The sequence below is a fragment of the Cajanus cajan genome, chromosome 9, assembly GCF_000230855.2.
Source record: "Cajanus cajan strain Asha chromosome 9, NIPB_CcT2T_4, whole genome shotgun sequence".
Lineage (NCBI taxonomy): Eukaryota > Viridiplantae > Streptophyta > Magnoliopsida > Fabales > Fabaceae > Cajanus > Cajanus cajan.
Genome location: NC_138525.1, coordinates 2,207,432 through 2,233,928, shown reverse-complemented (window position 1 = coordinate 2,233,928; position 26,497 = coordinate 2,207,432). Strand labels below are relative to the sequence as shown.

The following is a 26,497-nucleotide window of genomic DNA, read 5'->3' as shown; positions in this document are numbered from 1 at the left end:
TTATTAGTTTCTAAAATTTAAATTTAAATAATTTTTAAAAAAATTTAATAGTGTTACTTTAACAATATCTTTTTATTGTTATAATTTTGTTTGCTAAACATGTATGAATATTATTACATATTTTCTAAATTTTTATATTAATGTAATTAATGAATTGCACTTTAAGATTTATTTATTTTTTAAATTTTAAGAACTAATAGGACCACACAATATACTTTTCGGAGTTAAAATTAAAATGATAGTTTATTTAAAGCTTTTTTTTTGCATAAAAAGTATTAATCGCACACGTCATTCATTATTCTTCTTGCTAAATAATGTCACCTCCTAAAAAGTACACAAATATAAAATATTTTATCAATAATTATTTCTCTAACGTTTTCCATTTTGTTTACAGGGACATACAGTGTAACACTCGTGGAAGATTTTATTGTGTAGACCAAAATAATGTTAAATGAAAATGATTACTTCTCTTTGAAAATGTGACATTTAGGACAAACCAATGATTAATTAAAATATAAATAAAGGAGCAACTTGAATTTTTGAGTAATACGATATGTATAGATGAGGACGTGACAGATAACGATAGCATCATCCTCCATGCATCTAGTATTTTTGTGGAGGAATTTTTAAAACGGGGAGCACTTCACACAATAAGTAGTGAGTAAGTCACATAAGTAAACTTAACATCACAACATAACCTAAAATCTTAAGACATTAGGTAGGTGAATCTTTCTCACTTATATGTTACTTAACATGTCCAACTTTAACCAATATGAAATTTCATTTCACACTTGAATTCCAACAATTTTAAGAACTTTAAGAATAATAATTTGACTTTTAAATAATGATCGGTACATTAATTTAATCTTCGAATGATTTTGTTTTAATACTAGAATATGTTGGTGTAAAAAAAAAGCACCACAATATGTAAAATTTACTTGATGGGGCTAAATTAAAGTGATATCTCTATTAAACGCCACCCAAAAGTCGTTATTTTAGGCTGCACAGAAACAAAGTCATTGTTTAGAGTTGATTTATCAGTAACTGGATATATAAAGCACTCGCTTAAGATTTCACTCATTTTCATTTTCATGGGGTCCCCAAGTTAAATGTCGTTAAACATCAAATTCAAGTCTAAATTGTTATCTTTATCAAGCCACACACACACAATATCATGGAAAAAAAAATCTTACAATTGAAACCATTTAAATATAAGAGTATGTAGAGTGCAAGGAATTTGTGGACTCATATATTTCTGAAAACAAAAGGGTTATTTATTTATTTTAGCATTATCCTTATTTAAAATCTTTAAAAATCAGAATTAATAGTTCAGCATATAAATGATTTATATATATAATAATATTTTAAAATAACTTATTTAACATTAAAATAAATTTTAAAAATTATATAATTATTCTAGTAAAATTATAAATATAGATAAGTTTTGTTAATAAGGTGAGGGGAAACTTCATATGAGGAAAAGATGGTGGAATTGGCATGGCACATGGTGGTAGCTAGTAGTGTCTTTCAATTCACGGCCTTTAGAGGTTTGACTAAAACATAAAAAATCATGATCATGAGAAAGAAAACATAGATTGGGTCACGCACGTTGAGTTGACACCCTAGTCCACCAGTCACGAGCAATGCCCAACATTTTCGGTTGCCATCTCTCTAAATTTCACACCAGGATAACGATTAATGATAGTTGCACGATCTTAGCCTCTTGCGTTTCTTCTTTGTCAAGTATTCTTCATTACGTGTCACCTTCAAATATTGTACATGTTTTTGCGCCTTCCTTTCGTTTCAGATTCAGTTTCCTTTCATTTCACATGCACCCATTTCATTAACAAGTTCGTTCCCTACTTTATTAATTCAATATTATTTTAATTTTGTTTTAAAATCACTAACTTTAAAATAACTAGGCAGATCGTTGTATGCACGCAAAACACAATGTTAGGTAAAAGAGAAGAAAAGCTTGTGTAAATAAGAGACTTGGAAATTTTCCTCACTAATTATGCGATAATTATATACCTTTGTTCCAATATCTAAACACATTTAGATATGCATGGTTGTGTAGATTACATATTTCGTGATATTTGAAAAGAAAACCGTTATTAAGTAGTCTCATAGTTTGGCTACCTAATCACTGTTACAATTTATAATTTAGCCAAAAACTAACCAAATGGCCATCAAGCTTCAGATTCTTTTAGTTATTAATACATCAAAAATGGATGAACCTATTTTGTAAATATCTAACCAATTTTTAATTTTAAAAAAATAATTAGGTTTCTAATCTTTTCTATTCTTTGTAATTGGATTCCTATAATATGTGATGATTTTACAAAAATTGGGAACTCAATTATAAAAATTATAGAAAATAAAAAACTTAATTACATTTTTTTAATTTAAGAATTTAATTAAAAAATTTGGGAAAAAAATGAAAAAGCTACAGAATTATTTTTGTTTTTTCTTACTAAACAAAAGCACACATGTTTCCTGATAGCCGTTGAATTGGGTGCAAGACGATAAACTTCTAATGCATGCTTGGTTAAAGAAAAAAAAACTTCTAATTTACTCTCATTAACACGGTGAGATTTATTGCTTTTTATTATTAATAAATTTTAAATTTACTTTTTAAAAAATAATTATGCATTTTTAGTCTTTTTATATTCTAGTTGTTATGTATATTATGGTAGAAAACTGATTCTGACATAGAATCTACAGTAACATGAATGAAAGCTTAAAACAAAATCTGAATGGACAACCATAGCAAATAAAAATCCCGTTGGATAAAATAGTATAGTACGACGCTGTGATGATGATGTCTACTATTCATTGGAAAAGAATGAATGAATTATTATCATATATAGTCCTGAATTAATCGATTGGTACCGATTTTTGTTCTCTTTTTACCCAGAAGAAACAAAAGCAAGCACGGCTGGCTTGCAAAGTCCAACGTTCAAATTTGAGGGAAATAATTGAAACCTATCTCTGATTCATGAAGTTTGTCATAAGGCACAACGCACAAGCACTTGTAGGGTACAGAAACAAACATGTACCTGCACTCACCTTAACAATCGCTCGTGACGTGTCCCTGTCGACAACGTTGTCCCAATGAGACGCTCCACGTGTAGGGTCAACAAGATAGCACACTCCAAGATCGAACGGACAGTTAAGCTAACATTCCCCAACCCTAAAGAAAAACACATTTCTCTGTCCCTAGTAATCCCCATTTTCTAACCTAACATTAGCGGTTCTAAATCTGAAATATTAGTGCATTGGTGAGTGGGTCTCCAACATGGGTCCCACACAGTGTAAAGTGAAAGCTCTTTTCCTTCAACCATCCCATTCCCTGCCCCACTCCTTTCTATAAAATTCCACACCCTCTCCTCGCAAACAAAATAACTGCTTCTCTCCTTTCTCTATACTCTCTACTCTGCATGCTCTGCTTCTCTCAAACTCAAACCAGTACCAGACCATAGCTTAGCATGCCTCCTCTCGCATTCCCCTTCTTCCTCCTTCTTATCTCACTCTCTGCTTCATCATCAGGTAATAACACCCCTTTAATTTGGTCCTATGTTAATTCATTCATTTGCATGCCCATAACCATAACCTCTAACTTGGTATGTTATTGTTACCATCTTCACTAAATTACACTAACATTCTTAAAATCATATAAACATAATTAATAGTGTGATGCATATATATCAAAGTAGGGACATTTATCATCATCTTATATATAAATCGGTTTCTTAACGTGGTTTTGCAGAAGCGGGATCGATCGGAATTAACTATGGGAGAGTGGCGAACGACCTACCTACACCGGCGAAGGTGGTGGAGCTTCTGAAGACCCAAGGTCTGAACCGCGTGAAGCTCTACGACACGGAGGCCACCGTCTTAAGCGCGTTTGCGAACTCAGGAATAAAGGTGGTGGTAGCGATGCCAAACGAGCTTCTCTCAAACGCAGCCGCGGACAAATCATTCACGGACGCGTGGGTCCAAGCGAACATCTCCAAGTACTACCCCGCCACGCAAATCGAGGCCATCGCCGTGGGCAACGAAGTGTTCGTGGACCCCAACAACACCACCAAGTTCCTCGTCCCAGCCATGAAGAACGTCCACGCCTCTCTCGCAAAGCAAAACCTCCACACCGCCATTAAAGTCTCCTCACCGCTCGCACTCTCGGCGCTTCAAAGCTCCTTCCCCGCCTCCTCCGGTTCCTTCAAAGCCGAACTCGTCGAACCGGTTATCAAGCCGTTGCTGGAGTTCCTCCGCCAAACCGGTTCCTACCTCATGCTCAACGCCTATCCCTTTTTCGCATACGCCGCCAACGCTGATAAGATCTCCCTCGACTACGCGCTCTTCAAGGAAAACGCTGGTGTTGTTGATTCTGGTAACGGTTTGAAGTATAGTAACCTCCTCGACGCACAAATCGACGCCGTTTTCGCTGCCATGTCAGCGCTCCAATACGACGACGTTGGGGTCGCGGTTTCCGAGACGGGTTGGCCCTCCGTGGGGGACTCTAACGAGGTTGGAGCCAGCCCTGAGAATGCGGCGTCGTATAACGGAAACTTGGTTAAGCGCGTTTTAAGTGGGAGTGGGACCCCCTTGAAGCCCAATGCCTCACTCGATGTTTTTCTCTTCGCGCTTTTCAACGAGAATCAGAAAACGGGGCCCACATCGGAGAGAAACTACGGGCTGTTTTACCCCAGCGAGAAAAAGGTCTACGACATTCCGCTGACGGCGGAGGAGGTTAACGCCTCCTCGTCCACGCCGTCCGCCGTCCAGAAGAGTCAGGTTCCGGTGAGTGGAGGCGAGGCCTCGACGACGTCGTCTAGCGGGCAGACGTGGTGCGTGGCGAGTGGCGGTTATTCCGAGGAGAAGCTGAAGGACGCTCTTGACTACGCTTGCGGAGAGGGTGGCGCCGATTGCACTCCCATTCAACCCGGTGCCACGTGTTACAATCCCAACACGCTGGAGGCGCATGCTTCCTACGCTTTCAACAGTTACTATCAGAAGAAGGCACGTGCATCCGGCACGTGCAACTTCGGTGGTGCTGCTTATGTCGTCACTCAGCCTCCCAGTAAGTTTCTCTCTAAAGTCTAAATTCACTTGTTACTAAAACTATACTGCATCATGTTTGCTAAAATAATTGTTTTTCAAAATAAAATTAATTTAACATGCATTAATTATTTATTAGTACCGACCGACTACGTGCAAGAAATGTTACTCCTATTGATTGTTTGGACCTACATCCGTTGATAATTAAGGTCGAAATAGGACGGTTATTTTGTCGATTTCATTGCATTAAAGCATTATTATTATGCATGAATTAAGAGTTTAATTTGTGTTGCAGAGTATGGGAATTGTGAATTCCCCACAGGATACTGAGTGGATCGACGGAGATGGAGGAATTGCGAGCTTTTTCTTGTTTTTCATTCTTAGGACGCGTTTAGGATTTGAGAAATATGTGATACTGTTTGTAATAAAATTAGTTGGGGGTTATTGATTTCTTTGAACTCATTTATTTGTAATTATCGCTATTTATTTTTTTAATGAAAATAATATATAGAATACTACATTTCTTGAGAACTTTTGTTACTTCTTTACGTTTCTTTGAAGGCTACATTTCTTCTACTCTTTTGAGGCATTTATGTTTCTTGTTGTGAAAGATAATGTAGAAAGCTATATGCAAGCTTCTATAGAATATCTATCAGAGGTTTTTATTTATTTAAATGAGCACTACCATACAAACTTTTATTAGATCCATGACCATACATAAAACGAAGGCTAAACATCAATGATTATATAGAGACAAATTGACGCTGTCATTGAAACAGCAAATTTTCATTATAGGGATATTGAAAACCAAACACCCACTTGGTGCATATATATCCACCATGCCTGGGGGGATGTCAATTTCTGCGGTGGGTGGTTGTGGGGGATTAAAAAACCTATCCTAGGGCAAAAGCTTTCATCAGCTATTTTAATTTCACCATGCCACTGATGTCGTCAATTTCGAAAAGAAAAACGATCAAAGGCCATTCATTGTACACTAGTATAGCTAGGTTGTGTTTTGCCTTTTCTTAGGGAGTTTGTATATAAGTTAAGGGAAACAATTGTCTAAAATGAAAGGGATCAATTTCAAAAAATAAATATATATATACTGAATCAATCTACAAAACTTATATTTCCCTACCAAAAACTTTTTGTTCATGTTTTCAATTACCTAAACAATATATTTTCATGATTTGATGATGTTTCAATTCATAAAGAGACTATTCAAAGAGTAAGAATCAATGAAAATCCCCTGTTTTCTTATTATCCGGCGAAAACTAGTTTCCTGTACTTTTGTCATTGAGGATATATAGGTGCTTAAACTCAATAACTGCAGAGCTCATGAAAAACTAACATGGACCTTATCTATTGTGAAAGATTAGCATAAATAGTCTCATATTTCAATTGAAGTTGATCATCAAAAATAATTTAGTATGGCACATGTGATATGCCAATAACTTTTAAAAACATCACTCAATTTACCAATGTATATGTTGGTAAATAATAAGCAATCTTCAAATTCAAGTAATGAGACTAAATATTATTTTTAATGAATAATTAGGAAATATAGTCATTTTACTACATACAATAATAAAAAAATAATAATGATTGAAATTTTACTACACTGTTATTCAATTAGGAATGATCATATATATTAAATTTATTAATTATTATAAATAAATAAAAAAACTACTTAAAAAGTTATACATATCCCCACCTCAAGTCTACTAGCATTGTGAGTTAAGGGAAAAAAGTATTTACAAACTATGATTAACTTATATCGGTAAATGTTATAAAACTTTACGACATAGAGAAATAAAATTCCAAATCAAGATAGAGATAACAGTACCTAAACATCTGTACGGTCCAAGTCGGATTCCGACCTGCCTACTACGTATGTCAGGCCGACTGTAGCTCTCGCCGATATGTCAGGCCGACTGTAGCTCTCACGATATGTCAGGCCGACTGTAGCTCTCGTCGATATGTCAGGCCGACTGTAGCTCTCACCGATATGTCAGGCCGACTGTAGCTCTTGCCGATATGTCAGGCCGACTGTAGCTCTCACCGATATGTCAGGCCGATTGTAGCTCTCGCCGATATGCCAGGCAGACTGTAGCTCTCGCCGATATGTCAGGCCGACTGTAGCTCTCGCCGATATGTCAGGCCGACTGTAGCTCTTGCCGATCACCCCACTAAGAGTGGTTCGGTTATTATTCGACTTGGTTTCTCTACTTAACCTGGTCGGTATATTTCTGATTCCTTCCGCTTACAAGAACCAACTCGGCCAATACCTGACTGTACCCTCAGTACGGGTATGGTTGGTCGGGGGCCGACACAACTCTCGCATACAGGGACTACCCGATAGCAAGGGCAAGGTCCCACTGTCCCTCACCAAATATTAGCCAGATCAAAACGGTTAAGGAAATCCCTACATTCTCGGGGCCCATAAAGCCCGTAAACAAGAAACTATAAAAGAAAAAAACCCTAGAGTTGAGAAGGCAGATTACACTTTTAAATGCTCTCCCTTTGAGGCTTGACCTAGGAAAAAACCCTAGTGCACCCCTTGGCCAGAACATTTTGGCGCCCACCGTAGGGCTACGGTGAAACTTTTCCTACGCCCCAAGTAACACAGGAGAACCCGCACTTTACCATGGCGAGAGGCGGCACATCCAACAACGACTCACAACACCCTACCATGGAGGAGATGATGGCATTGATCAACGGATTGAGGGAGGAGAATGCGCGATCCAGGGAGAGAGAGGTGGCTATTCAACGAGAAAATGAGGAGATTAGGAGGCGGGCGGACGAGATGCAAGCTATGATAACGGCCAACGCCAGGACGGTGGAGGAAGATGTCATGATGGAAGTCCCCAGGGATTTTTGACCTTTTTCGGAGGCCATAGAGGCCGAGACCATCCCGAGGGATCATCGGATTCCCCAAGTCGAACCTTTTGATGGAACTCAGGATCCCAGTCAGCACTTGACGAATTTCCGCGCTCAAATGTTGATTTGTGGAGGAAGTATGGAAGTTCGCTGCAAACTATTCATGGGTACACTCAGAAAAGCAGCACTGGATTGGTTTAGTGGTCTCCCTGACCGATCAATCACCGACTTTGATGTCTTTAGTCGGCTCTTCATGACACAGTTCGCCGCTAACAAGAAGAAACCACCGATCACGTCGGACTTGTTCGATCTCAAACAGCAGCGGGAGGAGTCGTTGAAGGACTTTCTGCAAAGGTTCAACGAGGTCGCCTTGAGGATAGCGTCCTTGGATGAAAGGATGGCAGTCATCGCGTTCCAGAAGGGCTTAAGGTCTGGAGCTTTCGACATCGCGCTAGAGAAAGCGAGTTGTCAAACGATGTCGGAGGTGAGAGCTTTCGCGCTGAGTCATATCAAGACGGAGGAGGGACAAATCAACAAAAGGGTAGCTGAAAGCCGAGAAGCTAGGGTCGTCCCAAGAGATTTTTGTTCCATATAAAAATGTGAAAAGGTTTTTTGCTGAGAAGGTTTTTAATGAGGCACCGCAAACCAATAATTCTTGAATCCTAATAAACATCATCCCTTATTTACCTTATATGATTTCTAACATGTGTTATTTTGAAGGCACCACAAACTCGTGATTGTCGGCAAAAGTCCGGCTGGGCGAGTATAAATAACTCGAAGACAAACTCGTGATTGATCGGTAAAAATTCGACTGAGCGAGTATAAATAACTCGAAGACCAAACTCGTGATTGATCGGTAAAAATCCGACTGGGCGAGTATAAATAACTCGAAGACAAACTCGTGATTGATCGGTAAAAATCCGACTGGGCGAGTATAAATAACTCGAAGAGAAACTCGTGATTGATCAGTAAAAATCTGACTGGGCGAGTATAAATAACTCGAAGACAAACTCGTGATTGATCAGTAAAAATCTGACTGGGCGAGTATAAATAATTCGAAGACCAAACTCGTGATTGATCGGTAAAAATCCTACTGGGCGAGTATAAATAACTCGAAGACAAACTTGTGATTGATCGGTAAAAATCCGACTGGGCGAGTATAAATAACTCGAAGACAAACTCGTGATTGATCGGTAAAAATTCGACTGGGCGAGTATAAATAATTCGAAGACCAAACTCGTGATTGATCGGTAAAAATCCGACTGGGCGAGTATAAATAACTCGAAGACCAAACTCGTGATTGATCAGTAAAAATCCGACTGGGCGAGTATAAATAACTCGAAGACAAACTCGTGATTGATCTGTAAAAATCTGACTGGGCGAGTATAAATAACTCGAAGACCAAACTCGTGATTGATCGGTTAAATTCCGACTGGGTGAGTATAAAATAACTCGAAGACACAAATTCATGATCGCTCGGTAAAAATCCGAACTAGGGGGAAGCAAAACTCATCAGAGAACACCCAAAATACTAAATCATTCTAGGGAGATCGGCATTTGTCTGACCCGTAGGCTTATCATGTCCCACACCTCGGCCAAAAACGCCACATCTTAGCCAGAAGAACATCTTTTTATTTCACTCTCGGAATGGTGGGCATGGGGGCTATTAGTTGGATTCATTTTAACTCGGAAAATTTTCCACTCATTTTGTGAGTTGGTATTTCGCCGATCGGATTGTCAAATTTCATTGTAACAAAAAAAAATTCTCATCATTTATAGTCAGAAATTAGGCGACTTGATTTTGGTGAATTTCGACTCAGTATTTCGGTGACCCAAGGTGACTGAGTGGGATAGTTAACCGACTACTCCATTTGAAGCTTTTTAACTGGGTGAATTTTCTCACATCCCCTACCAGAGCCCGAGGAGCCACGAATTGAGATAACGAGTCTGTGAATCTTCTTGGCCTGTCCCTTGCCTTAGCCATAAAAGTGTGCTCAACAAGAATCTGACTGTATGTATCGACTGAGGATAAGCCTTCTCACCTTGCACGCTCAAGGCTGGAGGGCTAATGTACGGTCCAGGACGAAATCTGACTAGGGGCCTCCACGAGGGACATGTCGGCCATGGCTAAGCCGACCCCCTGTCTAGCAAAGCCCTTCCGCCTTATAGGCTCAGCGCTGGAGGGCTAGTGTACGGTCCAAGTCGGATTCTGACCTGCCTACTACGTATGTCAGGCCGATTGTAGCTCTCGCCGATATGCCAGGCCGACTGTAGCTCTCACCAATATGCCAGGCCGACTGTAGCTCTCGCCGATATGTCAGGCCGACTGTAGCTCTCGCCGATATGTCAGGCTGACTGTAGCTCTTGCCGATATGTCAGGCTGACTGTAGCTCTCACTGATATGTCAGGCCGACTGTAGCTCTCGCCGATATGCCAGGCAGACTGTAGCTCTCGCCGATATGTCAGGCCGACTGTAGCTCTCGCCGATATGTCAGGCCGACTGTAGCTCTCGTCGATCACCCCTCTAAGAGTGGTTCGGTTATTATTCGACTTGGTTTCTCTACTTAACCTGGTCGGTATATTTCCGATTCCTTCCGCTTACAAGAACCAACTCGGCCAATACCTGACTGTACCCTCAGTACAGGTATGGTCGGTCGGGGGCCGACACAACTCTCGCATACAGGGACTACCCGATAGCAAGGGCAAGGTCCCACTGTCCCTCACCAAATATTAGCCAGATCAAAACGGTTAAGGAAATTCCTACATTCTCGGGGCCCATAAAGCCCGTAAACAAGAAACTATAAAAGAAAAAAATCCTAGAGTTGAGAAGGCAGATTACACTTTTGAATGCTCTGGCTTTGAGGCTTGACCTAGGAAAAAACCCTAGTGCACCCCTTGGCCAGAACAACATCATTAGGGTTATTGCATTGATATTGTTCCCTTTGATGCTTGGTGCATGTTACAATTTTTTTTCTTCTAAAATACCTTAATTGTTTAAGAGAACAAAATATTTAATATTATTGACATTGAGTCCTAAGGTTTATGAAAATTTATGGTATATCAGAACATTACATATTATAAATTGTAATTAATTGACCGTGTAAAATAGTTTTACACATTCTATACATAGCCATTAAACTCTGGAAATTTTAATGACATTCATATTTTTTTAAAAATTTTAATTGTATTATAACTATGTGTATATATTGTCTCCGTTAGCACATGAAAATGGAGAACATTTTCCATACGAGTACATGTAATGTATTATTTGCTATCTTCAGCTTTAGCAATTAAAACATAATTTAAAAGTATTTTCTTATTATTTTTAAAAATAACCATGGATATTAAGCGTCATAAATTTTATGGAAGAAATACATGTATGAAGTGGACCCAAAATATTTATGAGAAATAGTAGACAACTAGTGTCAAGTTGAAAAATAATTATTTGGGTCTTTCAACGGCCGGGGAAAAGCATGTGGGCCTGATTAGCCCAAACAATTATGTTTTGTCAGAGATATTGTTTTCCGCTTCTCGGCCTATGTATGTAGCCCAAATTCTACATTACCCGGTATGCAATGCAACTTAGCGAATAAAGTTTTATATAATTTTTTTTTTTTTTAGGGGAATAAACTTAACTGATATCATTCAAAATAAGAGGTGCAATACATGTTGGGATAAAATCATAAACGTGGGAGCTAGCATAATATCTTGACGCCCTAGCTAAGGAGTGAGCGACATGATTTGCTTGTCTCCGGATGAACCTGACCAATAGGTTTGGATTAGAGTTGAGTAGAAAACGGCATCTATGTAGAGTGTGACCATATTCTGAATAATAGATGTTGGAGTTTTGGATGTCCTCCACAACTTGTTTGGAATCTGATTCTAGTATGACGTGGGTATAACCTTGATCACACACCCACCGGATGGATTCTAGGAGAGCCATGGCTTCTGCTTCGTGGGACGGGGCTACTCCGAATAACCAGCCTGACTTGGCCTTGATGAGGGACCCAGTTGCATCACGTAAACAAATTCCAAAGCCCACTTTGTTGTCTTCCTTAAATATGGCTGCATCAACATTTCCTTTGATGAAGCCTACTTGTGGGCACGTCCAGCTAACAGGAGATGATGATTGTGTGGGAGGAGGGTGTTCCTTTGATCGTGCATGCTGCCATTCTGCAAACTTCTGCATGGCCTGGGAGATAGCAAGATGAGGAGGAGTGGTGGTGTTTGACCAGATCTTGTCATTGCGGCGCCGCCAGATACACCATAGGCTGATTACCATTTTGATTGTGCTTTCGTGGCTGAGGCTATTTAACAGATGGTTGAGCGTCTCCTTGAAACCATTGCCATTGTTTACAGCATGAGATATGAGAGTCCAAATGCCATAAGCATTCCAGATGGCTTGGGCTTCAGCGCAGTCAAAGAATAAGTGCCATTCGTTTTCCAGACCCATGTGACAGTGGGCACAGAGGGTAGTGCATGGCACACCTCGTTGTTGTAGCCGGGAGCGAGAGGGTAAACAATCTCTTAGTATTCTCCAGAGGAAGATCTTCATTGTTTGCGGGAGCTTAAGTTTCCATAGATGCAGCCAGTTACCCGGTTCCCTGAGGTGTGAGTTGGAGATAAGTGACTCCATGATATAGTAGTATGCTGATTTGACGTTATAACAACCCTTTCTAGAGAGGTTCCAAGTGATGGAGTCCCTTTCGTGGAGGTGGGTGAGAGGTATGGCAGTTATGGCAGAGACATCTGACTGGGAAAACAAGAAAGGAGCTCATGGTTCCATGTACCTGAGTCTGTGTTAATGAGATGGGATACCCGTAGGTTCTCATGACCCAGTGGGCTAGGCGTGGTCACGTATGGTGTTGCAGTGGTTCGCAACCAAGGGTGCCTCCATACATGAATGTCTTGACCGTTACCTATACACCATCTCAAGCCGCCCTTAACCACCACCTGTGAAGCGTGGATGCTACGCCAAACATAACTTGGGTTGTGGCCCAGTTGAGCCCCCAAAAAGTCCCCTCTTGGGAAGTATTTTGCTTTGAAAGCGCGAGTTAAGATAGCATCTTGGTTGGTTAGAAACTTCCAACCTTGCTTCCCTAGCATGGCTAAGTTGAAACTATGGAGATGACGGAATCCCATTCCACCATGTTCTTTTCGCATAGATACTTTTTCCCAATTTAACCAATGTATTCCATGACCAGCATTTCTGTTTGAACCCCACCAAAAGGAGTTCATCATCCTTTGTATTTCATTACTGAGCGTGGTTGGGAGGAGAAAAGTGCTCATGCAATACGAAGGGATTGCTTGAGCGACAGATTTCAAGAGTATTTCCCGCCCTGCTTTGGATAAGTGCTTGCTTGACCAGTGATTGATTTTCCTCCAAATTCTGTCCTTAATGTTGTTAAACATAGCTTTCTTCTTGCGACCAATCATGGATGGTAAGCCTAGGTATTTGCCTGTACCCATACATTCAGTGACACCCATAATGTTATTGATAGCCTCACGTATGCTCAAAGGTGTATTGTGGCTGTAATAGGCTTCTGATTTTTGGAGGTTAATAGCTTGTCCCGAAGGCCTCTCATATTGGTTCAGGATCTCCTTAAGTTTTGTGCTTTCTGATATTGAGGCTCGGCAGAAGAGGAAGCAATCATCGGCAAACAGCAAATGCGTTAGTTGAGGTGCGCCCCTGCAAATTTTGGTTCCGTGTAGATCCCCACGAGATTCTGCTTTTTTCAGAAGTGTAGATAAGCCTTCTGCACAGAGGATGAAAAGGTAAGGGGACAATGGGTCACCTTGCCTCAATCCGCGGGCTGGAGCGATTGGTTTGGATGCTTCACCATTCATGAGAATGCTAAAGTTGACCGAGGTCATACACATGCACATCCAATGGACCCATCTATTATGAAATCCCAGCTTTGTCATCACGGCTTGGAGATAGGCCCAGTTCACACGGTCAAACGCTTTGCTGATATCGATCTTAAGGGCAAGCTCACCTATTTTACCCTTTGTTTTGCATTTCATGTGATGCAGTAGCTCTATGGCAACTAGCACGTTGTCTAGTATGGAGCGAGACTCGACAAAGGCTGACTGTTCAGCAGAGATACATTTGGGCAGCAGTGGTTTTAACCGGTTTGCAAGCACTTTTGAGATGATTTTGTATAAGACGTTGCACAGAGAGATCGGACGTAGGTCTTTCATCGTTGTGGGGTTGTCCACTTTTGGTATCAGAACAATGTTTGTGTTGTTGAGTTGCAATGGAAAAGAGCCTTGTTCAAGCCATTGGACTCCTGCATGGTAGATTTCCGGGCCAAGTAAGTCCCAAAAACGCTTGTAGAAACCCGGGTTTAAGCCATCAGGGCCTGGGAATTTATCAGAGTGCATTGATTGGAACTAAATATGTTAAAATATAATATCTTATTATAAATTAAAAGACTATTTTTTCAAGTTAGATAAATAAATATATATATACAATAAAGAGGAACAATTATTTTTAACAGAACAAAAAAATTAAACCAAAAGATTAAAACTTTTAAAGATTATTAAAAAATAATGTTACAGAATAATATATTTTAAAGTAAATTACATTGACAATCCTAAAATTTCATGATATTGCATACAACTCTCTGTTTTTCAAACATTTACATCAACTTCTTTCATACAGTATAGTATTTTTCAAACAGTCAAAGGTTGGTGTAATATCTAAATGATATCAATTTTTTTAGAAAAATTAAGAAGTTATTTATTATAGAGGCAGAAAAGGTAGGAGAGTTGTGTGTAATACGACAAATCTCATTGGTGGTAATCTGCTCCAAAGGTTAACAAAATTACCTACATAATCATTTAAAAAATTGAGGATTCTTTTAATTTTGATTCATCATTTAAAAACGATATTTTCGAGACAATTGTTGTAAACACAGACAAAACAAACTTCATAAAAAAAATAAAAAATAAAAATAAAAAAATTGTAACAGTAGGTTGAGTTGTGTTAGACTTAGGGTGAAGATAGGGCATCACTCTATCAGGTCAAGTCTGTGTAAGAAGTTATTATTGGGTAAGGCTTCATCTGGACTCTGCATTGTTTATTGGAAAACCCAGTTACAATTTTTTTTTCCAAGAAAAAAATATATATATACCTACTAGAGCTACTGACTTGTTTATCTATATACATAATATAATATTATTAAATTAAAATATATAAAGAATATATTCGGTACATATATTATTAAAAGGTTATTAAAACTGGGCCCGAGGCCCGTTCATATGTTCAGACTTTATTTAGTAATTTTCGCTACCTACAAATAATCAAAGAAAATTTGTATCAACGCAAGGTACATTTTGTAGTCTAGTACCCATCTATGTTTCATTTTTCTTTTTTGCTAAGAAACTAAAGAACGGTACAACATAAAGATATTTGCTTTAGGCCAGCTTATATTTTAAATTTTTAAAATATTGCGATTTTTTACTCTACTTTATTTTTAAAAAGTTAATATTCGTAATTTTTTTTCACTAGTCTTTCATGAATTTTCTTAACGTGAATGTTGATTATCCGCGTGAAATAATAAATTTTGCGTGTACATGAAATATTGGATTTAAAAAAGAAAGGGGGTTGGGTGTGAAATTATGATTAGTTGGTGCATGAAAAAGAAAAGAAAAGAAAAATAAAAGCGGAAGAGATAAGAAGGAAATTTTTTTTTTTTTTTTTCATTCTTGAAGTATTTATCGCTGACAACAGTAACTAATCTCGGCACCTCAAAAAATGAAATAGCTGAGCCAAGATTTAATGTGACTTTATACACAAGACAGAATTTGAATCCTGATTTTATTTAAGCGTGAATCAACTCTTAGTGCTTAAGATTAGATAAGAAGGAATAGGTGGTTGCGTAAGAAATAGCGGGGGGAAGCAATTTCCCAATTTCCCGCGCAACCGAAATAAAAGGAAAAGACAAAAGGATTGAGTTGCGAATGAATGAGTTGCTGCAACTGCAACTGCAACTGGCGTGCGCGCTTCGCAAGAAAATTTAAAATATATAAAACTATGCCCAATTTTCAGAGTCCCCACAACTCTTTCGTTTTTCAAACTCTCTTCCCTTCTCTCACATCTTACGATCCTCACCTTTTCATCTTCTCTACTCACCAAAATTAAATGCTTCTATTCTCACTTACTTAGAACATATGTTTTATTCCATTTAATTTAACATTTTTTTAACGAAATATTTTATTTATTAACATGACTTTTGTGATATTTAATTAAAAAATCCATATACTCATACTTATTAACATTCTTTTTAATTTTAACTTATATTTTAATTTATATTTTGATGTTTTCCCGTGATCGAGATTGAAAGTAGTATACATATATAATGATGAACTTAAAAGTAATCAAAGTATGTAATTATATTTAATTTGAAATAATTATAAATATATAATTTTTTTATATCCTGCTCCCATAATTTTATGTATTTACATTACATTTAATATTTTCATGGGCTCAATTGTTTTCTGTTACGCCACCAACTCAGTCTTAGATCAGTCACAGTGTAGAGATCCCGTTGCTATTTTTATAATTTTTATAGATAAACAAATATTTTAATATTTTTTATACCTTTTATTTTTATATAAAATATATTTAAAAATATTTATACAGTATGTTAAATAGTTCTTGATTAATAGTTTCCCTCGAGGCTAGTAGGCCTCTTACTAAAATTCTCAACCAAAAAAAATCTTAATTGAAATGATAAATCAAATGATATGTGTTTTTTCTTTTCCCCGTGATCGAGTGCATTCAGTCGTGCTGAATGCGGACATCATTCGTGCATCCAAATTATAACAAAATAAATAATAATGGGTACAATCATTGACATTAATGTCGGAGAGGATAAAGGTTATAATTTAAAGAAGGTCTTTTTTTTTCACCATAATTATGAGTTCTAATGATGTAACATATTTTTACAATTTAACATCTAATGATAAAAAAATGAAAATTTAATTATCTAAAATTATCATGTAATCAATTTTTTAATATACATATAACTATATATATAATTATCAATTTATAAGGTTGATTGGTTTTATACTAGACTTAGTTATGCATATTAAGATTATGGTAGACTTGCACTTAAATTATTTTATTTTAATAGTAGTATTAAATTTTTCTAGTTCAAATGATAAAATATAAGAAATCAATATAAGTTGTTTACTAAATACTTTGAGAGGTTTAACATTATATTTATTTGATTTGACTGTAATAGATCAAAAGTAAGTTCGATATGATTAAGCACTTAAAAAAATCATTTTTGTTATAAGATATCTTCATATTTAACATGGGTGACGTGACATTAATTGTCTGAAGTTATTGATGTTGAGAATCTTATTGTGTTAAAGTTGTTGTGATTTTACTTATGTTGATTGTTGCTAAATTGTATTATATTGCAAGTTGTACGTGATGATTTGAAGATGTTACAGATAATGAGTTGATGATGTAATATGAACTAGATGGATATTAATTAAGTTGTTTGTGGTGTATAAGTGATACATTAATGTTGTGATTTTGTTGATTTTTTTTTTGCAAAATTATCCGTTCTTTTTACTGGTAGTTAGAGTGTAATGATCATATTTGGTATGGAAACATTGTAGGATTAGCTTGGAGGACTAGCTTGTTGGTGGAAGGTCATGTTGGAGATTACCTATTTTGTCTCATGCAATGTTAGTTATATAAAGACATTGACTGACGATAGAGTTTGTGTTTTCAGCAACTTGTATATTTAGATGTATATTCTATATTTGTATTTGTATAGGGTATGTATCTCTTTAAGGAGCTTTACATTTTTTTTTTTGTATACTCTACATTTATTTTTGTTGCACAAATGTTTAAGTGACTGTTGCATAATAACCATTGTATAGATAACTAATTTATGTTTTTTTGCTGCATATGTAATACTATGTTATGTTAATTGTATAGTCATGTCGGGTCGCTGCAAAAAATTTTAACGATATATATAACAATTCAACAAGTCTTACACTTACCATATTTCAGTCTCAACATAGTGAAAAAATAATAAACACCATTTCACCTAGGGTTATCATACACACAAATGCATAACAAAAGACTAAAAAAACCTAGCCCATGTATATACATACATATATATATATATATATATATATATATATATATATATATATATATATATATATACACACACACACATACACACACTAGCATTAATATATCCCTATTCATTCGTCAAACAACTAAAAAAAATATAACTACATCAAAGTAACCTCAACAAACACAAGTCATCACTAGCATGACTCACTACCAAAGCAAATCAAACCCTTAAGTTAATCTTGTCCTACGACTCATTAACTCAATCTTTATTCAATCCAAGAATCAACAGTAGGTACACTCCAATAACATTATTCATCATGCAATTTAACAAACAACACAAAAGCTTCTCTTACCTCTTGTTGATATGAACTAAGAAGAGGAGAAAAAAAAGAATCAGCTCCGTATGACCTTTGACATGAGATTCTTAGCTTCAAAAGCTTCAAATCTCTTCCTATTCAACTGATTTAGCTACAAGGAAGGAAGGGTAAAAGATTTTCACCAGGGAGAAGGTAAATAATAAAGATTTTTGTTCATAAAATATTTATCTAACTTCTCTTTATTTAATTTTCTTAAAACATTAACTCATGTTTTCAAAAAAAACATGTATATACTTTTTTTTTTAAAGATGTATCAACTTAATTCTAACTCAAGTATCCCCAAAAAAATAACTTAATATTCAAAGTTTGTTGACTTCAAAATCCTTAATTCATAACTAACAACTAATCAACATTAATCATATAATTAAATTTAACACCTAAAAAGAATAGTGTTACAATATATCATTTACTAATAATAACAAATTTATATTTTAAATAATAAATAATAATAAATATTTTTAGTTGATTTTATTTTTAAAGGAAAAATAAAGTATATGTTGTAAAAAAATATTGTGAATTGGGTTTTGACCAATTTTTATCCTTTTTTTCTTATTAACTTTTTACTATTTTTTTTTAATATATATTTTACTAGATCAATTTTATAATTTATTTGAACCATGTGGCCCATGCAATAATATGTTTTTTTTTTTAACCAGTCAATTCGGTTCGGTTTTCGAAATAAAGGCAATATCTTTTAACCGTGTATGGTTTTGGGTTTTGACAAGTGCACCGTCTATCAGAAACTATAGAACCTTTAATTACTATTTACTTAAAAAAGAAAGCTGAACAAGACCAACAAATACCAAACACAACGTACCATTTGTTCAGTAAATTCCAGTCTGCTCAATTTCTCACCCTCAAAAAATTCCTTTTCTTTCACACGTAAGCAAAGGGTAAAAATTATAGAAAATAAATCGTTGTTGATCATATTTTAAGCATTATTTTGTTGAGAATTTGTGCCATATATTTAACTAATTAAGACTGATGAGTTACGAGCATAGGTGCATATTCAATTTATTCACATTATTTACACAGCTTATTTAAGTGCGATTAAATTATCGACATATACCAAACTCAACACGTATTTCATCTAACAATACTATTCATTTCAGTTTATTTATTATTCAAAACTACAGTACCATGCTGAATCAATGACAGTTTCTTTGAGCTTAGTCAAATGGATATTATTGTAATTGAGCATCTTCGTAAAAAGGTGATGTGGTTGCAGCAATCTGAACACCATGTTTCAGCGGTAAGACTTGAGACTCGCAACCTCAAAATAAATGACAGATTAATTTTGTGTTGCCAATAATGCTTGGCAACAATTATCAAATCATGTATTATCAACCTATTAAGGTAATTTTCATTTTGTCATTGTTTAATTTCAAAACTCGAGTTTATAAGCTTTATTTATTTATATTCGTATTTACTTGAACCGTATGGATTATGATGCACCCTTTTTCTTAAGTTTTAAGGCGCTGTTTGGTTGATGTTATATAGTTATACAACGGACAAAAAACACTGTGCTTCTTGAAAATAGGAACCGGAATTTTCAAGTTTCAAGTTTATATATTATTTTGGTCAAAAGCGGCAAAAGCAAAGAAAGTAGCATGTACAGTGCGTTGGACAGAATCATCTTTGATTAGTTTCTTCAATGTACAATCTGGTCTCTAATTTATGTTTCTTTAATGAATTTGGAATATTAATTGGGAACATATATCTTATTCAACGGAAATAATCAAATGCAATCCTATTCATTTGTTCAAATCCTCAATAATATAATTCTATCGGGCAAAACCGACTTATATAGTTCAAAATTTAAAATATGTAAAAGAATGTCATTGCAAACGATGCAGCCTTAAAGCATGGCAATTTTTTAAATGCATTATATGGTTTGAATATGAGCTTCTTCCCGTGTGTAAAAGAATGCGCAGGAATTGATACCATGTTTTCTTATATTATACATTAAAATATATAGTTTAAATAATTACTTTTTTTAATTAATCATGTTAATGTTTTATTTGCTTCCTCGTTTGAAAATGTATTTTACACGCTACTTTCGAAATTATCTAAAAATATTTTAAAATAATTAGATTTTACGTATTATTGGTTCTTAGATTAAAAAATAATGACTTAGTTAACCAAAACCTTAATTCATGGTGAATGGTGTTAATGATGGTTGACCATGTCGTCGACCCAGATGGCATGTGGTGTCTTAACCCCACCTATGAATGTAACTTGGTCTGGTTTCTAAAATTTGCGTGGAATCAGATTCTGAAATTCAACCAAAACCCGTGTATAGTTATTATTATTTCTTTTAATTTTTACGATAAACAATAAAGAGTTTAGGATAGTGAATTGGGGAGGTGTGTTTGCATTTTTCTTTATGTAAATGTTTGGTTCAAGGGAATAAAAATAAAATGTTTGCAAAGAAGAAATTAATGGGGTCATGCCAAAAGAGTGAGCATATAGACGTGCATTATTCTCTTTCTCTCTCTCTCCTTTATAAATGAGAAGCAGAGGTATTTAGTTATTTACTCTCCAATGGATGGGTAATTTAAAGATTAAAGTAATTTAATCCAATTCCATATTTTTTTTAAGTTTATGTTTTTTAATATGTTTTGTCCAAAACTAAGTTTTAATTCAATTTAATGGAATTAAATGGGAACACTTTTAATTAGTTTAGTTAGAAGGAAAAAAAAAAAAAAGAAGAAGCAATTATTTTACAACTTACACAATTTTTTTTATTGAAACTTAGATGGTAACAATTTTTGGACATTCTAAATTATTAAGCACCACATCAACAACTTTTATTTATTTCTATTTATTTCTCTATCATATCCATATGTTTCTTTCTTTTACCTACTAGCATTTGAATGTCCGAATATATTTTCCGAACTAACAATTAATAGAGTTCCTATTAAAAAATCAAATGAAAAGATATATATATTTGGCCAGGTATGCATGAACTTGCACACGGCACAACCAGCTCTTTCACTCTCTATCGAAATAATTGGCTGAAATATATGTCATGAATGAAAAGGAAAGAAAAAAATATTCCGTTTATATAATAAAATTTATGGATTATTATTAGAAATTGGTGTAAATCTCTTCAAAATCAAAATCCATTGCTTTATAAGAAGAAATTGTATTTATTTATTGAGATTTATGATACAAACAAAAAAAATAATCATCTATGCATTTACGGATTTTCCGCACGGTGTGTAGCCACTAAAAAATTATCATTATTATTATTATTATTATTATTATTATTATTATTAAGATTTAAGATACAAATAAGATCATTTGTGCATTTACTACTGAAAACAGGTATAGTTCACATAAGTAGTTTAAGTGCCGATTATTTTAAAAATAAAGTTATTTCGCACCAACTTAATAAAGTTCCTATGGAAAAATACATATAAAGAGAGTCAATATTTGTCTGATTATATATGAATGATATTGGCACGCAACACACTCAATTTGACCACCTTCAGTTAAAACAATTGAAATGAATTAAAAGAGGATATAAACTTGTTTCCTTTCTAAAAGGGAGATTCAGAGTTTAATATTAAAAAATGGCGTTAAGTATTTCAAAAATCAAGATATATTCCTTCAAAGTATGCGTATTATATTTATTTACTTGGATTTAAGATACATATAAGATCCTCTGTGTATTTACCACTCTGCGTGTGCCCATTGAAAATAGGTGTATTTCCTACGATATGCGGAAAAATCCTCTCTAATTTCAAAACAACCGGATGAAATCTCATACTTCTTTTAATTTTAATATTTGATAATGTTACATATCATAAATGATTAAAAAAAATGTTTAAATGGATGAGATTCATTTAACTGGACACCCTAGGTTGAAATAATTGAAATGGAAAAAAAAAATAAACTTGTTTCTTTTCTTAGAAGAAAACATATGGATTATTATTAGAAATTGGCATAAAATCTCATCAAAATCTATTTTTTTTAAATAAATAATGATACAAACTAAATTTTAAAATAATTTGTTGATTTATTATATTGTTATTACTTCAAACAACAAACATTAATACAAAATAAAATTATTGTATTGTTATAATACTATTAATTCTAAACACACAAAATTATTATTAAGCAACAGTGACAAAGAATATTATCCCAATCAAGTGATCATCTAAACAATAATTTATTAATATTATCATTATTAATTTTATTATATATGATCTGGTTGGGTTGAGTTATAGGTTAAAAAATACAAAACTCATTACTAGACTTGTACATTTTGAGTTTTGATCAGGTTGGGTTAGATTTAACCCTAAATGCTAAAAATATTCAATCAAAAATCACTGGATCAATTTGGGACAATTTGAGTTACTGAGTTACTCATACTCGGTTACACCTTTACTTGATGGTGTTAGCCACTGAAAGAGTGGCGCTGAGTGTGGGTAATTGAATGAGAAACTTGTTAGTTGACTAAGTGTTCAAAATGACTACAGTATATTGATTACTCACATGGTGAATGATGTTGTATGGCTATAGGTTATTATGCATTAATCTATGATGATCTATAGTGATGTTTTCAGTTGCTAAGTTGAAAATTGATATATGGTTGGAGTTGATTAAGTTGTAAGTTGTATGTTGTTTATAGTTGATTAGGTTGTTAAGATGTTTAGACATGTGATGGTGTTATACATGTCTCAATTGATATATATATATATATATATATATATATATATATATATATATATATATATATATATATATAAATTGAAAGAGAGTAAAATTGTTTTATAAATTAAAATATTCCTTTAATGAAATATAAGTTGTTGTACTCAAAGAGACCATAGTTGATAATCCCTCAGTGAGTGGTTGGCCTTTGAATGAGAAGGTGTTTGTAAGTTGTCTTCTTTAGATTTTATGTGGGTTTGTATGAGGGTTAGGTCAATGCATATATGTATGGAGTGACAAAGTGAGAAAGGTATAAAGTTGATTGTTAAAATTTTTAATTGATAATTGGGAAAGTGTATAGTATTTAGAGAATAGTCGACAAGCTAATCTCACAAGATATTTAGTTATGCATGTTAAGGGCATGATAAGCTCAAATCGAAGTTGTTATACATTGATAATAGTAATATACTTTTATTCTTTAAGTGACAAAACTTGATAAAGCAATCATGGTCACCGTGCTAGCCATTGTGTATAGTTTGATAACTAGTTGTTGTTTCTGGTTTTTCACTAACTGTGGTTCGATAGAGTCAAGCTATTAACTACTTACTGTAGTCGTAGAAAATCTTCACAAGTTAATATACGTGATAACACATCAGTTGTTTATGCTGTTCAATTGTTTTTGGAGTTTCTTAGTTGTTTGCCATTCATCATGAGTTGTTCATATGTTGACCAATTGTTGATTTGTTTTTTTTTTTTTTTTTATGAATTAGTGGTGGATGTTTTAAGTTGATGTCATGTTATGAGCTAATGGTTGAAGTTTTTTAAGTTGTGAATTTCGTACTTATGATGATTGATTATTCCATAAGCTTATAATTTATTGTCATTGTAGTTAAACTGTAATGATTATACTTAATATAAGAGTAAAATAAGATTAACTTTGATAGTTGGCTTGTGGGTGAAAGTTATGTTAGAGATGACCTATTTTGCTTATACGGTTCTTATATAGTATTAGTTGTACAAAGACATTAATTAATGATAGGATTTATGTTTTTAGTATTTTGATGTATATTATATATAAGTACATGATATATATGTAATATCATAGATGACTTTATAATTTATAGTCATATAAATTGAAACCATTTTAAATTTTCTATACCTTTATATATATTTGGTATATAAATATTTATGCGACTGTTGTATAAGAATCTTAAAATAATTTTATTGTTTTAAAATATAGGCCTCCAACTACAAGATTTGTATAGCTTGATCAGGAAGTCTGAAAATTGATTTTTCTTTTTCTTCTTCAATCCAAGATGGAGGCCATTCATGTCTATTTAAAAATTTCCAGACATGTATTTTTTTTTTCTTGGTGTAATTTTTCCTTTGCCATATAATATAGAATTATAATTCGTATTAATAAAAGATCTCGTAGTATGAAAAAATTTGCATAGTTCGCACTACAAATTAGATTGCTGATTAATTTAAAAGAAAGTCAGTTCACTCCAATTAATGATTAATAATTTTTTTACTAAAAAAAATAATATTTGGCCAGCTATATATGAATGTTTCTCTCGCATGGCACAATCAACTCTCGGTCCTGAGCCAAAATAATTGAAATGAATAAACATAATAATAAATTATTTATCAAAAAAGAAAAAAAAATACGACGTAGATTTAGAAATTGGCGTAAAATATCTTCAAAATCGAAATCCATTGCTTAACAAGGAAAAAAAAGAAGAAATTATTTATTAAGATTGAAGATACAGATAAGAGTAAGATGATGTGCATTGATTTAGCAGCCTGTGTGCCCACCGAAAAAAGTAGAAAAAAATAAAGATACAAAATAAACAGTGGCATGATATCATGAAAGGGACCTCACCCAATGAAAAGTACACCAACCAATGCAAGCCTGCAGGGCAAATTTACCTTCAAGAAACCCCAAGGGCCTTCTCGTCATTACACAACTCACTCTTCGTAATTCGTAATCGAGAAAAATAAATAAATAAAAAAGATAAAGTAGGGAGGGGATAAAGAAAGCAAGAGAAGAGGTGAGTTTGCGACGGAAGGTAAAGAAATAAAAACAAAAAAGAAAAAAGAAATGGTATTAGAGAGAGAGAGAGAGAGAGAGGAAAAGGAAACCCACAGAGAGAAGAAAAACGCGAACACGGTTGAGAGTTGAGAGTTGAGAGTTGAGAGTTGAGATGGATATTTTTTATTAATAATATATTTTTATGTGTGTGTGGTTGAAGGAGCAGAAGAAGAAGAAGAAGAAGAGGAGAAGGTGGTAGTGGTACCGCCTTCAATTCTTTCTCTTTCTCTCTCCTCTTTCTCTCTCTTACCCTCATCCTCATCATCTTATAACTTCATATCCTTAACACCCACCACTTGTGAACACCCATTAATATCACACACCCTCCCATGTCTCTCTAAGCTTCGAATTCCACCCAAAATCGCAACTTGTTCTGTCGCCCCAACCTGGGTGTCTGGTTTTTTGTTCATTAATTTCTCCGAAGAGATGCGGCGGGGTAGAGGAGGACCCACGGCGGTGGAGGCCAACGGATCCGTTTTAAAGGAGCCGCGCTACCGCGGCGTTCGGAAGAGACCGTGGGGGAGATTCGCGGCGGAGATCAGAGACCCGTTGAAGAAAGCTCGAGTGTGGTTGGGAACATTCGATTCGGCGGAGGAAGCCGCACGCGCCTACGACGCCGCCGCTCGGAGTCTCCGAGGTCCGAAGGCGAAAACAAATTTCCCTCTCTCGCAGTTGTGTTACCAACAACAGCAAAACCCAACAACCGATGCTTTCTTCTACTACGACCACAGCAGCAACAACAACAACAACAACGTTAACAACCCTCAGAGGCCCACATCGAGTGGGATGAGTAGCACCGTTGAGTCCTTCAGTGGGCCCCGCCCTCCCACTGCGACGCCGTTTTTGGCCGCCACGCGGAGGTACCCGCGCACTCCCCCACTTGTCCCCGAAGACTGCCACAGCGACTGCGACTCCTCCTCCTCCGTCGTGGACGACGGCGACGACAACATCGTCTCCTCCTCGTTTCGGCCTCCCTTGCCCTTTGATCTCAACGCGCTGCCGTTTGACGATGCGGACGACGACCTCCGCTGCACCGCGCTTTGTCTCTGATCGTCCAATCTTTTTTAATTTCTCATTTTTTTTCACTTCATTTTTTTCTTATTATTGTTGTGCGGAACAAATGTTTCAAATGATGATCAGATGTAAGATTGTGGTAATATGATCTTAATTCTGTGAGAGCAAGATTCTGTCCTGACTCCTGGGTTTCATTTTATTTAGGAAAAAAAAAAAAAAAGAGAAAGTAATTATGGCTCCCATGTGGGTATGTATGCATTGTCTCTGTGTATTATATTAGTTAAGAAATTCAGTATTGCTCTATAA

General features: G+C 35.2%; 3 protein-coding genes across 3 annotated transcripts; all 3 read left to right on the top strand.

The window, feature by feature from the left end:
• The first annotated feature begins 3,385 nt into the window (after positions 1 to 3,385).
• LOC109795491 (O-Glycosyl hydrolases family 17 protein) lies at positions 3,386 to 5,592 on the top strand. The gene is made up of 3 exons (XM_083063491.1): positions 3,386 to 3,549; positions 3,770 to 5,083; positions 5,357 to 5,592. Exons 1-3 carry the CDS (start codon positions 3,489 to 3,491, stop codon positions 5,389 to 5,391), a joined length of 1,410 nt encoding a protein of 469 aa, XP_082919617.1. The 5' UTR covers positions 3,386 to 3,488; the 3' UTR covers positions 5,392 to 5,592.
• Positions 5,593 to 8,080: 2,488 nt separating this feature from the next.
• On the top strand, positions 8,081 to 8,536 carry LOC109810675 (uncharacterized). The gene has a single exon (XM_020374194.2). The coding sequence runs from the start codon at positions 8,081 to 8,083 to the stop codon at positions 8,534 to 8,536; it is 456 nt and encodes a 151-aa protein (XP_020229783.2).
• Positions 8,537 to 25,126: 16,590 nt separating this feature from the next.
• On the top strand, positions 25,127 to 26,497 carry LOC109816541 (ethylene-responsive transcription factor 3). Its single transcript, XM_020381591.3, has one exon. The coding sequence runs from the start codon at positions 25,604 to 25,606 to the stop codon at positions 26,225 to 26,227; it is 624 nt and encodes a 207-aa protein (XP_020237180.2). The 5' UTR covers positions 25,127 to 25,603; the 3' UTR covers positions 26,228 to 26,497.